This window comes from Ammodytes marinus, assembly GCF_949987685.1.
Source record: "Ammodytes marinus genome assembly, chromosome: 4".
Lineage (NCBI taxonomy): Eukaryota > Metazoa > Chordata > Actinopteri > Uranoscopiformes > Ammodytidae > Ammodytes > Ammodytes marinus.
Genome location: NC_137233.1, coordinates 20220044 through 20237742, shown reverse-complemented (window position 1 = coordinate 20237742; position 17699 = coordinate 20220044). Strand labels below are relative to the sequence as shown.

General features: G+C 43.3%; 1 protein-coding gene across 1 annotated transcript in view; it reads left to right on the top strand.

The window, feature by feature from the left end:
* Positions 1–7955: 7955 nt before the first annotated feature.
* Positions 7956–17699, top strand: part of LOC307249724 (copine-9-like) — a gene marked incomplete at both ends in the record, with an annotated part of 148692 nt that continues 138948 nt past the window's right edge. The window contains 1 exon segment of the mRNA XM_080026575.1: positions 7956–8032. Coding sequence (XP_079882701.1) covers positions 7956–8032 — 77 coding nt within the window.

Below are 17699 nucleotides of genomic sequence, written 5' to 3'. Positions count from 1 at the left end.
CATTTGATTATTGGCTCAGGCTACACCGTGCTGTTGACATTGCCGTTGAACGGCTTAAAGAGCATGGCAAGATGCTGGAAAGTCCTGGCACTGAGGTGACACGCATGTTCATAAGAAACTGTCCCACCCCTGAGCTTTCAATGACCTTTCGTTCAAAGACCATTGACAAGTGGACTGCTCATGAAGTCCAAGAAATCTTATGCGAGTATCATTCAGGTTTAACAGCCACTGTGAGCAAAGTAGCCAAAGAGAAGGTAACAATGAACATACAGCACACTGCTTCTCCACCACCTGTACCGCCTACTGGGGGGCAGGGGCTGCCACAGTCGCAGGCCACAGACTCTGCTACCCTGGAGCGACTTATCAGCATGCTGGAGAAGGTGCTTCTGCAGAGACCTGCCCAGTCGGGCCCAACCAGACAGTCTGGCCCACGGCGTCCCAGGATTGAAGGATTACATGAAATGCCTTGTTCTGTCTGTCGTGATGCTGCTCACTCTGCCTTCACTCACTGCCGTGACCATAAGCTCTGTTTTCAGTGCCACTCACCAAGTCACTCGAGTCGTGCCTGTCCTGGCCGCACAGCCTCAACCACTCAGCAGCAGCCGGAAAACTAGTGGGTCCGCACTTTAGGGAGGACAGTGTGGATCATGATAGTGTGTCTCCCAGCTGTGACAGTGATGACTTAGAATCCTTGTATGAATCTCTGTGCTCCTTTGCACCATCTGGAAAGACAGTGATTTTCCAATCGACACACAGACTTCAGAAGTCTGATAGCTTGTTTTACACTGATGTTTGTGCTGCTGGTGGAGTTCAACTGAAAGCAATGATTGATAGTGGTTCCATGTCATGCTCTATAAGTGAAGCTGCTGCTGCGCGTCTCTTGCAACACTGCCCTGATTTGAAGAGTAGTCCTGCTGATGACATTGTTGTTGTTGGTGCTGGAGGTCACCATGTCTACCCAAAGGCAGTCTATGATTTGGAGGTGGTTATTTATGGCTTCAGGTTGCTCATCCCAACACTGGTCATCCCTGGACAAACAGACGACATGATTGTTGGTAGTAATGCTATCAAGCTGCTCATACACTTGATGAAAAAGTCTGAGGACTATTGGAGACTTCTGGCTGCACCTGTTGACATTGCAGATGATGACTGTGGCCAGTTCTTATCTTTGCTCTCCAACACTGAAAAATGGCGGGGAGGGCCCATGCCTGACAAGATCGGCACAGTGAAGCTAAGGCAGAGTATTACACTTGAACCTCTGCGTGAACACCTTGTTTGGGGCAAGCTGCCCGCATCCGCACCTTTGTCAGTAGGGAGCACAGTCATTGTCGAACCGACTCAGTCAAAATCAAGGCCCAGAAATGTACTGGTTGGCCGGGTTGTCACACCTCTGTGGGGAGACAGGTGGGTCCCCCTTAAACTGATAAATCCTAGCAGCAAGGCAGTGACTCTGAAGAGAAATTGCAAGATTGCAGACGTCTTCCCATGTGTTGCAGTTGAGGAGCTGCCTTCCCCTGAAAAGGTTTCTGTCAATGTTCAAGATGTCACACAGGGCTCTGTGTCGACAAAGTCCCCTGAGCAGAGAAAAGAGGTTTTAAACAACTTGGGTCTACAAGACTTGGACTTGGATGGTTGTGAGGTGTCTGACCAGTGGAAAGACAGGCTCCTGCAGCTTGTTGTGAAGTATGAGTCGGTCTTCTCAAGGGACAAGATGGACTGCGGGGAGGCTACGGACTTCGTCCACAAAATACACCTCGTGGACGAGAGGCCGTTTCGCTTGCCTTACCGTCGAGTGCCTCCAACACAGTACGAGCAGCTGAGAACTGCACTGAATGAGATGGAGGAAAAAGGCATAATCCGGAAGTCGCACAGTGAGTACGCTTCACCACTGGTCTTGGTGTGGAAAAAGGATGGCAGTCTGCGCATTTGTACCGATTTCAGATGGCTTAATGCAAAGACTGTGAAGGATGCACATCCACTGCCGCACCAAGCTGATACCCTTGCTGCTCTTGGAGGAAATGTCTTCTTTTCCACCATGGACTTGACTTCTGGATTTTACAATGTACCACTTCATGAGGCACACAAGAAGTACACCGCCTTTTCCTCCCCCTTTGGCCTCCATGAGTACAATAGGATGCCCCAAGGTCTATCCAACAGTCCCGCAACTTTCATGAGGATGATGTTATCAATCTTCGGTGATGAAAATTTCAGCAGCTTGCTCTGTTACTTGGACGACCTGATGGTCTTCGCCCCCAGTGAGCAGCTGGCCATTGAGCGTCTGGAGATGGTGTTCTCTCGTCTGAAAACTCACAAACTCAAGCTTGCTCCCAAGAAATGTCATCTCTTGAAGAGCTCAGTTAAGTTTCTGGGGCATATCATCTGTGCAGATGGGGTGAGAACAGACCCTGACAAGGTCAAGACCATTTCTGATGTAGGAGAGGCAGAGTTAATGGAGAATGATGGTGTCACGCCCTCCTGGAAAAAGATCAGATCTTTCCTTGGCATGGTCTTTTATTACCAGCATTTCATTCCTGACTGCTCTGCAAAAGCCAAACCCCTCTTCAGGCTCATTTCTGGACGGCAAGTTCAATCCCAGGCCAAGAAGAGAGGGAAGTTCAAGAAAAAGTCCTCTGCCCCGCCAGCTATGACACCAAGTGACTGGACTGATGCATGTCAGAAATCATTTCAAACACTAAAAAGTGAACTAACTCATGGTGTCACCTTGGCTCACCCTAACTTCGACCAGCCTTTCATCCTTGCTGTCGATGCTTCTTTTGATGGTATTGGAGCCGTCTTGTCACAAGTGGCACCTGGTGAAACAATTGCAAGGCCTGTCGCCTTCGCCAGCAAGACGTTGACCCATTCTCAAATGAACTACCCTGCACACAGGCTGGAATTTCTGGCACTGAAATGGGCCGTATGCGACAAGTTCAGTCATTGGCTAAAGGCTAAACACTTCACCGCCTGGACGGATAACAATCCCCTGTCCTACATTCTGACAAAACCACGCTTGGATGCGTGTGAGCAAAGGTGGGTGGCCAAGCTGGCAGCTTTCAACTTTGATCTTAAGTACGTGCCAGGAGTTAAGAACACTGTTGCAGACGCTTTGAGCCGTGAGCCATTCGTTCAGTCATGTGTTGGTCATCGCTTGCTGAAAGAGCCCTATATCGCATTATTGGATGAAGTCAATGGCGTTGTCAGAGGTACAGTGCAGGATGCTTTTCGACTGACAAACAACTGTCAGGTTGTTCAAGGTGCAAGGTCAAAGTCAACAGACCTCAGTGATGTGCATGATCCTCAGACTGACGGAAGTTCCATCAGCTCAGACGAGGTGTCAGCTGCACTAAGCGCTCATCGTGGTTGTGGTCATCTCAGTGCTAACCTACCATTGCCACAGTTGCCTGACGAAGACCCTTCCACAGTTATCCCTCAGAGCCAGTTTTTGAGCCTTCAAGAGCAAGATCGAACGATAAGCAGAGTCCTGTTCTATGTGCAGCGAAAAAGGAAAGCTACCAAACGCGAGGCAGCAGCTGAACCTGCATGCGTCATTAAGCTCCTCAGACACTGGAAAAAGCTCAGAGTACAAAATGGGATTCTGTACAGGGTGAGAAAAGACAACCGACTGAACAAAAAGCTGTCCCAGTTCATTGTACCAGATGGCCTTAAACATCAGATTCTCCTTGGCCTCCATGACAATGCTGGTCATCAGGGACGTGCACGAACCCTCTGCCTCGCCAGAGAAAGGTTCTTCTGGGCTGGAATGGAAAAAGACATAATAAACCATGTACGACGATGTGAAAGATGTATTGTTGGCAAAACCCTTGAACCTGCAGCCCGTGCACCCCTTGAATCCATTCACACATCTGAACCAATGGAACTGGTGTGCATTGACTTTTGGACAGCTGAACTGAGCGACAAGAAAACTGTTGATGTCTTGGTCATAACTGACCACTTCTCCAAAATGGCACACGCCTTCCCCTGTCAGAGTCAAACTGCAAAACATGTTGCCCGTCGATTGTGGGATGATTTCTTCTGCGTGTATGGCTTTCCCAAGAGAATCCATTCAGATCAGGGGGCCAACTTCGAGAGCAGGCTCCTGAAGGAACTTTTGGAGATGGCAGGTGTGAATAAGTCACACACCACACCTTACCATCCAATGGGTAATGGTGTCACAGAACGCTTCAACAGGACGCTGGGGAATATGTTGAGAACCCTTCCCCCAACTGCAAAAGCCAGGTGGCCTCAGGTGCTGCGGACTCTAACCTTTTGCTACAACTGTACAATACATGAGACGACCGGGTTTGCCCCATTTTACCTCATGTATGGACGGGTTCCACGTCTCCCTATCGACATCATGTTCCAGCATGTGCTTCAAGATGACAAAGTGATCAGCCATAATGAGTTTGTCTTACGGTTGAAGCAGGACTTGAGTGAAGCCTCGCGGATTGCTCAGAAACACACCCTTGACGAGCAAGCACGTCATGCCAGGCTGTACAACCGCAAAGTCAAGGGCTCTCCACTAGCTATGGGTGATCGAGTGCTGTTGGCCAACCGTGGTGAAAGAGGAAAAAGGAAGCTTGCTGACAAGTGGGACTCTACACCTTATGATGTTGTGTCTGTGAGGTCTGGGATCAACGTGTACAGAATAAGAGATGCCGTTACCGGCAGAGAGAGAGTTGTGCACCGGAATCTTCTTCTCTCAGTTGACTTTCTTGCAGTGGATGAAACTCCTGCCTCTCTTGTGGGCTCAGATGACCAGGATGTGGCATGTGCAAGTGGTCGAGACTCTGTGGAGATGAACGATGCAGATGGCTACAACCGAACTTTGGACTGGCTAATGCACTCCCCTGACCCAGTCTCTGTCAGTGTAGCTCATTCCCCTGACCAAGTGTCCGTCAGTGTAGCTCATTCCCCTGACCCAGTGTCTGTCAGTGTAGCTCATTCCCCTGACCCAGTGTCTGTCAGTGTAGCTCATTCCCCTGACCCAGTGTCTGTCAGTGTAGCTCATTCCCCTGACCCAGTCTCTGTCAGTGTAGCTCATTCCCCTGACCCAGTCTCTGTCAGTGTAGCTCATTCCCCTGACCCAGTCTCTGTCAGTGCAGCTCATTCCCCTGACCAAGTGTCCGTCAGTGTAGCTCATTCCCCTGACCAAGTGTCTGCCAGTGTTGTTAATTTGCCTGTGCTAGACATGTCCCAGTTGACTCCCACAGAAGATGTTGATGAAAACACTGCTGTTTGTTCACAACCTCACAGTGTTCAAGCTGGCTCAGGTGATGCAGTTACTACCAGATATGGGAGACATGTCAGACCTCCCAAAAAGTTGATTCATGAGATGTCAACACAAAAGGTTGAGCATACCTTTCTTAGTTCAAGTCCTGTGTATGCATTCTTTCACGGACTGTTTAAGGGCTAAATGACCAGTACATATTTTTACCCCCAATTTTGTATGGCCTACATCCAAGTGCTATTTGTTGTGTTTGTGAACTTGGGTATGCAATGTGTATTGCCTTGAACTAGATGTTTAGTAGGTGTATATGGCATCTTCTACTGGTCTGTGTAAAGTATTGGGCCTGGTACCTCCTGATCCTTTTGCACTCCCTATGGGAGGATTTTGTATCGACTGTAATTTACATCAGTGATATGGTTTCACTTTGAGCAATCCCACACAATTTTTATTTTTTTCTCTTATTTCTTTTCTCGTTATGGTACTCTGGATTTGTCTGAGTTTAACAGAATTTAAAGGGGGTGTATGTAACAGTGTAAATAATTACTTGGCTTGAATGTTAAATTCCTGTCAAACTTGGGACTGCAACAAAAGTTTTTTGTGTATTTTATTTTGAAAGTCTAGAGCGGAAGTTGATTTCACCCTTAATGCTGGGCATTTTGCTTTGCGTTCAGAAACAAAATGTCGTCACTCTGTTGGTAAGTTGCTGCCCTGTTCGCTCAGACATTAAGTATAGTAATAAGTGAAAACTACGGTTCATATGATGTATAAAATATCAGCATTTGTTGTATAGCATGCTTGACTAATGAGGCATCTGTAAAACTAGTAGTTTTGTTGTTTTGTGATTAATTGTTGCCGTGGTGTTTGAAGAGTGTCTTTGGGCTAGCAGCCAACATGTGTGAAGCTGTACTAGCTAGTTACTTTCAGCACGGGGTGCACGTGACCTCTATGCTCATGCCATGCTCCTCTTTTTATTTGTAGTGCGAGCAAGACGAGACTTTTCAATTAATGCACATTGGTTGTGTTGCATTCCATGTTGCAGGTATGTTTATTTGTACTGTTTTATATGCAATGTTATGTGTAATTGATATCTGGGTGCTCTTTTAGATAGGATATTTTATGTTTTTATATTTTATTTACAAGCATGTTTTAGAACCAAAATATACCACTATACGATCAATGTTAGAAACAAAATGTCGTCACTCTGTTGAATAAAACCCAGTGCAGTACTCTACCCAACCTGTCTTGAGGTCCTGTCATTCAGCAGCAGAAGAAATATAACATAGGTCACACTAGCACCAGTGCTACCACCTAAAAAAAATAAGCGTACAGCCCTGCACTGGGCAGATCCAATAGTTTTAAACTTCAACAGACGCCCACCTTCAAGTGAGGTACGTTTGTCAATTGAGCGATTCCAGACCTGTACAAATGAAAGGAAGTACGATGGTCTGGTAGGACCAGGCTAGTTTAACCCTGGACAACTGGCAGAATTTTCAAAGGTAAGCCTAGTTTTCTCCCCAACATTCCCTGGCCTGCATTCGAAATCACTGACTCTTTCTTTTTACTATTATACATACTACAGCCGACATTTTTTTCATAAAAAGTGTGTAGTTGGCATGCAGTAGGCACACAATTGGGACATTATTTTAGTTATTTATTTCCTCACAACATCGTTTTAACATGGAGGCTCTGTCTATAAATCACCCAAAAAGCTTCGGATTGCCACACTGAAAATCCAGACCGGATGTAGCCTTATATTAGCCTGGAAATCCAGACTCATATCTAGAACGATAGAGGGTCTGGCCACGATCAATAGACCTTTCCAACTCAAGGGAGGGCACCTACGTGTGCATTTCAAATGCCACTGCACGCAATTGGATAACAATACCACGAATCAGAGCAATGAACAAGGTGATATATTAAGCCTAGTTTGTTTAGCGAACAGCGGATTAACTGTTAAATTAAACTTTTGCCGTGGTCGGTCGGCAAACCAGAACATTCCTCTTACTTGCTAATAAAAGATTTGAGTGCCATCTTCCAAATCAAGTGTCGAGGCGAAAGCCGTCTCAAACTCGAACAACATATCCACAGCCATCTAGGCCTATGTTTAGCCTACTATCACGGCTTCGGCAGCGCATGATGCACAGCACCATACATAGGGCTCTGGCCCGCCCATATCAGAAATAACGATTTGATTGGTAGCTCTGGATTTCTTGACATATTAAATGAGCTTCAATGGATAGTGTCCAGACCAACAGGCGCAGCAAATGATTCAAATGCAGTGATCATCTCATTGATTGAGCCCTGGGAAAAAGTGTAGCCTATACGCCCGCACCATGTGGCACTATTCACCCGTCATACCAAGAACATACTGTAAATTGCGCCCAGACACGGCAGAAGAACTTGTGGAGGTCTCTGCCTCCACCTGGCGATGGCTGTAGAGAAATGAGGAGTGGGGGACGGTGGAACCCCCCCCCCCCCCTCTCCCCTCTCCCCATGTCTCTCTCTCTCCTCCCGCACACAGAGCCTCATCCTCAGGTAGCCCATGCCTCCAACTGCGCTCCAGCGACTGGTAGCAGCAACAACTAGTAGGCTACCACTACTGCACCCGCTCCGTTCCCTATCCGGCTCCCGCTCTCAGCTGGATGGACATTTAGATGTGTAGTAGCCTATATGTGAGAACTTCAAGGATTCAGAAGAAGTGATTAAAAAAAACAACTAAAAAGCAGTCATGGCGACAATCGGGGAATTCGACCCACTCAACTCCACCGTGCCCGCTACAAAGATTGAAGTCACCGTTTCCTGCAGGTAAGCACCCGCAAACATTACCAAACGGTTCCCCGACATGCACGTGTCATTCACCTGTTAGCACTCATATATTTCATGAATATGTTACATTTTCAAGGCTTTGTGTGTAAAATGCTAGTTTTCTTATTCTTGAGCGCAATTTGGATCCTTTTTCTTTTCATCTTTGACTTTCCCCTTATGTTTTGAATCAGTATTGTGTCTTTAACCTGCATGGAGCAACTCTTTTTTTCCTGCTTTTTGTAAGGATGAATATGCATGTGCTGTTCTGTGTTGTGTTGTGGGTGTAGAAGTGCGTGTGGGTGCAGGAAGCAGCAGTGTTTATTCTGAGCGCCTTGGAGAGTGGAACTCCGAGATCACATGAACGCGTTGATATTAAATGTGCCAGCTGACATTAAAGGGAGAGAGGAGACACATAGAGGGAGCGGATTGTGCTTTGAATGCAATGGTTATTTGAATTATGAGAAAAGGATGTAGGCTACAGGAATCAGCAAAACATTACTTATTTTTCTAAGCAGAATCTAATATCAGCTCATGGAGACTGTAGGCTACTCCAACAGCGCTGTTCCAAACAAGCCGTTATTATATATCTTCTTTTTCCCTGAACAAGGCTTAGTTTGAATAGTAAAATACCAAATTATATATATATATATATTTAAAAATGGTAGGCCTAATGTCCCAACAAATAAATATATAATTATAATTAAAAATGCAGGAATTTATAAATCGGGGAGTGAAGATTTAAACATGTAATATTTGTAAAATAATATAAACTATTTGCAAATACTGTTAAAGTGTGTGTGTGTGTGTGTGTGTGTGTGTGTGTGTGTGTGTGTGTGTGTACTTGTACAGCCATCTTTTTGAGGACCAGTTTTAGCTTTTAACCATCGAAGTGGGGACTTTTTGTCCGGTTCTCACTTTGGGACAGTTCTTTAAAGGGCGGTTTGAGGGTTAACACTAGGTTTTAAGGTTCAGGTATGAATTAGGTTTAGGTTAGGCTTAGTGTAAGGGTTGGGGTTAGCCATTGAGTTTTGATGGTTAGGGTAATGGGCTAGGGAATGCATTATGTCAACGACTGTCCTCACAAGAAGTTGTACAATCATGTATCTCTCTCTCGCTCTCTCTCTCTCTCTCTCTCTCTCTCTCTCTCTCTCTCTCTCTCTCTCTCTCTCTCTCTCTTTCTCTCTGTATGTATCAAAGGCTGGCCTCAAAAGTGAAAGCATATCAGACGAGAAATGGAGATGCTGCAAAGGAAATAAATGACAAAAAGAAAGCAAAGAATGAGGAGTGTAAGATGGCTGGCAGAAGGCTGGACTGGAATGTCACATTCTGAGTCTTTGGCAGTTTCCCCGATATATGAAGTCCAATTCTGAGAAAGTGTTTGATTTTTGCCTGCCATACACCTGTTGTAACTGTGTTCTTCAAATCTCCTCGGAAAGGCCAATAATACAGTTTATTTGGTCTATTTTGCACGTTGTCCGAATTTACATCCTCAAATATTTACAAGAATATTTACGAGACCAATAGTTGGATACAATGTCTTTCTGTTGCTTCTTGTGCACTAATGATGTCAGGGGAAAAAACAACTTTGAGTTGTGTTGTTCCTTTCAGGCACATTAACATTGTCATCAATTATTGATTCGATTTTTACTTGTTTTGATTGCATGTTGCAGCCTGCACCCTGAGCATAACATTCCCTGTCAGAAATAAATATTTGATTTGATCAATCAAGTGTGAGTCCGTTTTTAAAGGACGTTTCAAGATTCTGGGGTGAGGTTATGGCAGAGTTTCTCAACCCATCTAGTCCACATTTTATTTTGTGAATTATTTAAGTTCTTTCACCGGAGGCTGAAAGAGGTCAACCGAGAATAAGGGAAATAGACTGATTTCACACAACACAGATTTATCCCTGGAAAAGAATAACGACATAATGGTCCTACATGCCCTCGTCACCAGGCCAAGGTTTGGTGAATACTTTGCTTTGCTTTTCTTAAAGAACATGACAAAATATTATAAATATTATCATCAGTCAAACTTATATATATATCAATGATTTGTTTTTTTCTGCTGTTGAAAACTGAATTTATTCATTCTGATTTAATGTTCTGCTCAAGGACGTATGTTTAAATGAAACATTGATGGGGACAGTGGTAGGCAGGGTTCCCGCCTGGAAGCTGAGGCTTTTTGCATTATGAGATGACACCACAATTTAAAGCTATAGCCTGTAACTTTTGTCATACAAATGAATTACTCGTAGGGACCACAGAAGTTACGCACTATAGCTTTAATGTGATCTGTATGGTATCCTAAAAAGGGGTACTCTGCACTTCAGTAACTTAAGGCAGGTGCATTGCAGAGGGAAAAGTAAATCCAAAAGAAAGGTGAATTCCCACACACTGATTGTGACCAGCTGTCCCTATAGTTCTGGGTTGTTTCAGTGGTATGACTCTGGCAGAATGAGGTTGGCTCTGTAGTGGGCTCCAGAGGGATCCTCATTCCACATCAACCGCCCATCAGCTGTGAATAGAGAGGGTTTTTTTAAATGCTGAAGCTACAGCTTTATCTGGAGAAAAAAAACTGGTTTTTACTTTAGTTGGATTCCATTCATGTGAGTTCCGGCTCCCTGTGTACTGTGCATGTTGGCTCACTGACCTGCCCTCATTAAGGTTACCTTGGACACCTTTGCTTTTCTGGACAATAACAAGATGAGGAGGAGGAATACAATTTATCCAAATGATTTATTCTCAAGAAGAAAATTGTTGTCTTTTCATCATGTCCACTTAGTGCATGCATTATTTCCTTTGAAAATCCCTTTTGTGCAGACACAGTCTGAATCTCACATGGCCAAGGCAAGCACACTGATGTAATTACATTAATTATGGATTATAACCTAAAAAAAGTCCCATTTATGCAAAACTGCTTATGGAATAACTGTCCATTTATCTCAGCTTCCATACATTGATGAGCTCTGGCGTTCCTTTGTGACAATTTTGAGAAACACAAGATAACATGTATTCTTGTCTGGAGGGGGGAATAATGGGATTCCTGATCAAATGTTGGCCTTTGCTCCTTTAAGTATTCCATAGGTTTAGAAATGATTTAGCTGGGATTAAGACGTATACAGTTCTCTAAATGCATTGAAGATTATTCAAGATGGCGTACATGAAGATGCATCTTCATTGAGCGTGTTACATGAAACAATCTCTGCCTGGGGATAGACATAATGTTAAAGGAATAGTTCAACATTTTGAATGTTTTGCTTGTTGCTACACCCTCGGGTTCAAGACAAAGCAACAGAAAACATTCCCTTAACTGGACGTGCATTTTTCAAGGAGAATTGAGCAAAGGTCGCTCATCGCTAACTAGCGTATCTCTCCTACTGGTAGTCAATGGGTAGCGTTAGCCTGCCTCCACTGACAGTCAGAATATACATTTTCCAATATCACTAAATCCTGTGTGCTTGTTGGGACTTGTTTATTTACCACGTTATGTTTGTCTTAGTCAGCGTGGGTGTTGTGGAAAAAATTACTGTATGCCACAGTGTCTTTTTTGGATACTACCACTGGGAGGCAACCAAAGTTTGAAATCCTTCTACCCAAGGTGGCTTCAAAAGAACACTAGTAATACTTCTTTAAGATGATATTAGCATTATTTGTGTGAATGAATTTGTCCCTCTCTCCCTGCACACATTGTTTTTTGTTCCCCCCCGCCCCCTGCGTCTCATCTTGTGTAGCAGACACATGCTGCAGTGTGTGTCAGTCAAGTATTTATGCTCCACCTATACTTCAGTAAATAAATAAATAAATTAACTAGTGAAAGCAGGTGATTGTCACTGTTTACTTGAGCATGTTTCCATCAGCTTTCATTTCATCACCTCTTAACTAAAACTTTAATTTGGTCACTTAATTAAAGCTTTACTTCATGTGCACTGCCCCAGCACTCTCATTATATCGCACTCTTTATCTTTTGCACGAACGCAGGCTAACGCTTCCCATTAACCACCAGTATTTCAGCTAAGCTAACCTTTGCCCATTTCTTCTTCAAAAATGCACGCCCAGTTAAAGGAATGTTTTTCTGTCGCCTTGTCTTGCACCCGAAAGTGAGGCAACAAGCTAAAAATATATATTTTTTTAGCTATTTGCTTTAAAGGTGGCTTCTAGCTCTGATGTGGCATCGTTGTGATATTTGTTATTCCTTTTCATCTGAACAACTTTTTACCTCACTATGATGTGAGCTGCTCCACCATCCACTGTCCTCCTAACTCACATTCTTTCATCAGCCCTGTCTGTGAGTGCCTGCCTCAAGTGTTTGACAGGTACTTGACCTTTGGATGATTTGAAATATTTTTTTCACGTGGCAACACTTTCTCATTATTGCGTGAATGGTGTGTGTGTACGGTGTGTGTGTGTGTGTGTGTGTGTGTGTGTGTGTGTATTGTCAGTGTGAGGTCATATGGAGGGGGCTGTGAGACTTGGTTTCTCAGAGGCTCTCCTGCTCTGTTTTGTCACTTATACTAATTTTTTGTAGATGATGAACGAAGTCCGTTTGAGGAGGATTTGCCTGAAGGAAGTAGACTATCAGTTTGTCTCAACGCTCTCACTGTAATGGTTGATCTCTTTGTCCTCATGTCGCTCATGTATCATGTTGTTGCTCAGAGAGACTGCAGGTGGTAAGGAAGTGGATGTTCTCCTCATTCAGGTTAAGAGCTTTCGGTTCTGTTCAAATTGAAGGTGAGACACTGCAAGAACATTGTTTTTTCAAGCACTAGTGGATTTTGGTCTATTTTTACTTCCAAAACATGCTTCATTCTACTATAAATACAAGGTCCAAAATGTACATTTAGGTGTTGACTAACCCTTGTTTGTTTCTGCTATACAACCATCTTTAACAGCCATTTTCTCAACAATAGTTTTTTCTGAATACTCTGAATGTGAATTCATGTGTTTGAGCTCAGGAAATTTTCCGGCCGTCCAATCAGCGAACAGAGCGAGTGGCTGAGAACGATGACGTCGAAGTTGCGCTCCAGTTTCAGTTGAATGCTGCGTTCTACTATACTCGGAACTCGCGTGCCTGTCGGTCATGCACTGATGCTCAACCTATACTTCAGTAAATAAAATAAGAAATTAACTAGTGAAAGCAGGTGATACATTGTCACTGTTTACTCAAGCATGATTCCATCAGCCTTCATTGCAAAACGTCTTTAAAAAACAACAACTAACAACAAAAACAAAAACTGAAGAAAAAAAACAAAAAAGACAAAATGAAAATATAGCTTGAGGGTGGATTGCCTAAACATCTGTCAGTATTAATGATAAAGCAGTGACTCTATACAGAGTAAATGTGAATCCAGCCATTAAGTATCTTCCAACAATGTTTTAAAATGGTTTCCACACCTTACTGAAACTGTCTTGTGAATTCCATTTATTAAAGCCAATCTGTTCCATCCGTTGCAAAGGAAATCATTTCATTCAGCTGCCTCCTCATTTCATCCTCTCTTAACTAAAACTTCAAATTGGCCCCCTTCAGCTAATTAAAGCTTTATTTCTCATTTTGTGGCCTCCAATAGATCTCAAAAAGGGTTAATAATATTTCATTATATCTTTTCATGGGACAACACTGAAGAAATGATACTTTGATACAATGTAAAGTAGTCAGTGTACAGCTTGTTTAACAGTGTAAATGAACTGTCCCCTCAAAATAGATGCTCAATAGGGTTTAGGTCTGGAGACATGCTTGGCCAGTCCATCACCTTTACCCTCAGCTTCTTTAGCAAGGCAGTGGTCGTTTGGAGGTGTGTTTGGGGTCGTTATCATGTTGCAATACTGCCTTGTGGCAAATAAAAGTATGGAGCTACACACTGCAGTTTGTTGATTGGTTGACAGAATAATTTCCGTGCAAGAGTTAAACCACCTTGTGTGTAGTCACCTTTTGTATTTAGAGAAAACGGACGGTGCGCAGCTCTCTGTTTATCATGTGGCATTTTTCCTCTTCATTGGATTAAGGGGAACACTTTGGTCACACTGCTATGATATCACAACAGTTACATAGCTGCCTTGACCAGCATTGGTTAGCTGCACTGTTCCATACCAAACCGTTCCATGCCGAACCGAACTGTGCTGCTCAGAGGGAAACCAGCCATTACAGAAGGAGGTGAAGGTGGGATATACAAAGTGTCTCCAGAGGCTGGTGGTTGCATCCTGAGTCCAATGGCATAACAAGTTTTTTGTAAAGAAATGATCACAGATTCAGTTTCATCTAAACATGTCCCTTCTCTTGTCTCAATTGACTGTGGACATTGCCTGTATTGTCCATGATATTTCTCTTACCTTATCCTAGTGCTGCGCAGTCCCTACACGAGGATGTTGTATTGCTTGAGCATTTCCGTGAGACTACAACTGAAATATATTGCGTATTAACATTTTACTCACACGTTCATTATCAGCATTTTGTAACTTCCCACGTAGGTTAATTAACAACTCTTATTGATAAAAGTGAGATCCAGGCAGCTTTATGTGTCTTTTCTAATCATATTTTCTGTTGCAATTAGCTTCATATAAACAAACCACTTAGGGGTAGGACTGTTAATCAAACTACTTCTCCATCCATCCATCCATCCATGCATCCATTTTTGTCTGCTTATCTTGGGCGTGCAGTAGTTTCAGTAAGGTAGTCCAGACATCCCTTTCCACAGTAATGTTTCACAGCTCCTCCTAGGGGATCCCCAGGCATTCCAGAGCACATTTGATGTATAATCTCTCCTGCGAGCTTGAGGTTGACCCCGTGGTCTCCTACCAGACTCATTATGGAATGTAAATGTAAATCTCCGCAACTCCTCCACATAAATGAGGATCTCCGATATCTGCCTCAAATACCCAAGTGCTCAATGGTAGGGCTATCACTTGCATTGCACGTCTGTCCATCAAGGGAGCGTGATTAGGTTAGAGGGTTAAAGGTCCCCTATTATGCAAAATGCAATCCCCGGTGTGTCTACAGACTCCCAAAGGATGAAAAAAACAAAACATATATCTCTTCTTCCACCTCCACCCTTCTGAAAACTTGTGTTCAAAAACCCCTGTAACCTTATGTCATAAGGGGAGAAGCCACGCTCCCCATTGCAAACCTAACTTAGCACTAGCTCTACCTTAGCCACACCCCCAAGATGCCCCAACCTAATCAGTTAGATTCAGGCCCAGTCAGAGCAGATTGGGCTTTTTGGAAGACATCAAATTGAGTCAGTCAGACGAAATAAGTACTTCAACGTCGAGTTAAGTTGTGTCAGTGGTTGTATATTAAGGTTCAGGAATCTGCTGAGTGGATTTAGTGTTGTAAAAAGCCTTCATTGGGTCATATTTAGGGAGACTTAAAGACAGCATTAAGACTGCTCTTATTAAGAATTACAGCTGTTCGCCTTCATCAGAGCACTGTGATTAAATGTAACACGGTGTTTCTCTAAACTTAACAGGCATACTGTGTCTCCAAAGCTTTGCAATGAAAATATATCAATATTGTCAGAAAATAATTCTGCCGTGTAAATGGACAAATCTGATTTGATCACTTATGTCAATGACACTATGGAGTCTCTTTCATGAAGAGAATGCGCACAGGTTTAGTGTAAGCATTGTGTGTGTGTATGTGTGTGTTAACAGCTATGTCAGATAAGGTGTTAATGTGTATGTACCGTATGTGGGTAAGACAGGCAGTCAGATAGTGTGGAAGGAAAGTTTGTTTTTCTTCTGTCTTGTATAAGTGGCTGTCTGTCTGCCTGCCACCCAAACACAGATCCTATCAGACAAGCTGAGCATGGCAGCCACCCTGCAGTCTGAATTACTTAACGCCAGAATACCATCGTTTAAATGAGACAGCGAGAAATAAATGAAGTCCCCTCTCATGCAAGCTAAGCATATGTTAAGGCCAATACCCCACAACCACCCATCCCCGACTAGTTGGATGCCTGAGGCCTGGAAATGAATAAGATGGATATTTTAGACGAGGAACTATTTGGGTTTTATGTAACTGATAGCAGACTATTTGATTTAAAGAGGACCTATGATGCTTTTTGACTTTTATGACCTATAAACGTTGTTATGATGATTCATAGTCATGCTTAACCATACTAAATTATCAAATAATGACTTACATGCATTTCGACGTATTCCCTGCTGACCGTCTGGGGTGTCTGTGCAGAGCACTAAACACTATTCTAGCCAGTCGAGAAGTCACGTGTTCAAAGCGGTTTACCCTTTGTAACTTTGTGACGTCGCATGTAACTTCGTGAAGTCACCACGCGGATGTTTCCATGTATGGTAATGCTGTCACTTCCCTGTTCGCGTCTGCCTCGCGCCCTTATAGGTCCATGCTCGCGCTTCCCGCTACTGAAAGTGTTCCGGAAGGAAGGTAACCAATCACAACGGAGTGGGGTTTGCAGGAAGGGGGGGGGAGGGGAGCGGAGATTGCCGAAGCACAGGCGGAGGGACCGGAGATCGCCGAAGCACACACACTCAAGTGTTGACAGGACGTGCTGGATCGCCAAAATAAGAGAAAGAACTTCCCGAAAATCTACATAGTTTTTTGTGATGTGATTCGTGTCAGGTTGCTCTATAGCAGTGTAAAACAAGAAATTAAGACCAGAAAAGTAGTATAATAGGTCCTCTTTAATGAATGAATAAGTATATCATTCATCAATTAAAAGAAAAAGTGTAAATGTCTGATTGAGAGACATTTCAATCTGATTTCATGCAAACCTTTACTTACGTAGAAATTGTGATTTTTCTTAATCTAGAGTGGCTCCTATAGTGACAGAAATAACGAATAAATAAACACTGATTAAAAGATATATGACTCTTTTCTAACAAATGTTATAAACCTAAAACTGCATTTTTACAGGCTTTGACACATGCAATAAAAAACCCAAATCAGACATATCACCTTTTTTTTTCTTTTTTTAAAAAGCAAACATAGCAAATATTGGAAGCTGTGTTCGTGGTCACCTGATCAATGTCTCTCTCCTTGTAGTTCACTCGCCCATACACAACGCTCCACTATGTTCACTATCTGCTGTTTGGTAACTGTAAGTGACAATTGTTCACATAATGGTGTGATTTATAGTGTAAAAATATTGATTAGTGCTGTTTTAGGGCCTTATATTGCAAATGGACTTTGGAGATAAGGATATCCTCAGAATGTGTGTGTCATTCTGAATCTAAAAATGGGTACAACAAGTCTGTGTGTTCTTATTGACTGAGTTATGACACAGGGTTTGACACTTTGAGATTGTGGCAATCAGGTGCTGAGATTTGAAGTAGTTCAATCACCTCCATGCAATCACCTCCTGCTGACAGTGTTGGTAAGTGGAAAAACAGATTCGACCAAGCTACACAAAATAACTTCCTATTGCTTCATAACACCAGCATGCAGTCAATACGGCCTGTCTCCAGCTTCTTAAAGGTGCTGTAAGCGGAATGGTTCTTTTAGCTAACTTGCTGTCAGTTAGCAGTACCCTCACTCGTCCCTACGTCACCACATTAATGCACTGCGGTCTTCAAGCAGCAAGTTATCTAGCATCATCTCAGATCCGTAAGTGTGATAAAACATGATAAAAACATCAAAACAGACATTGAGAAGGATTTTTACCTGCTCCGCCATTGTAGGCGCATAAACATTCACCCATCTG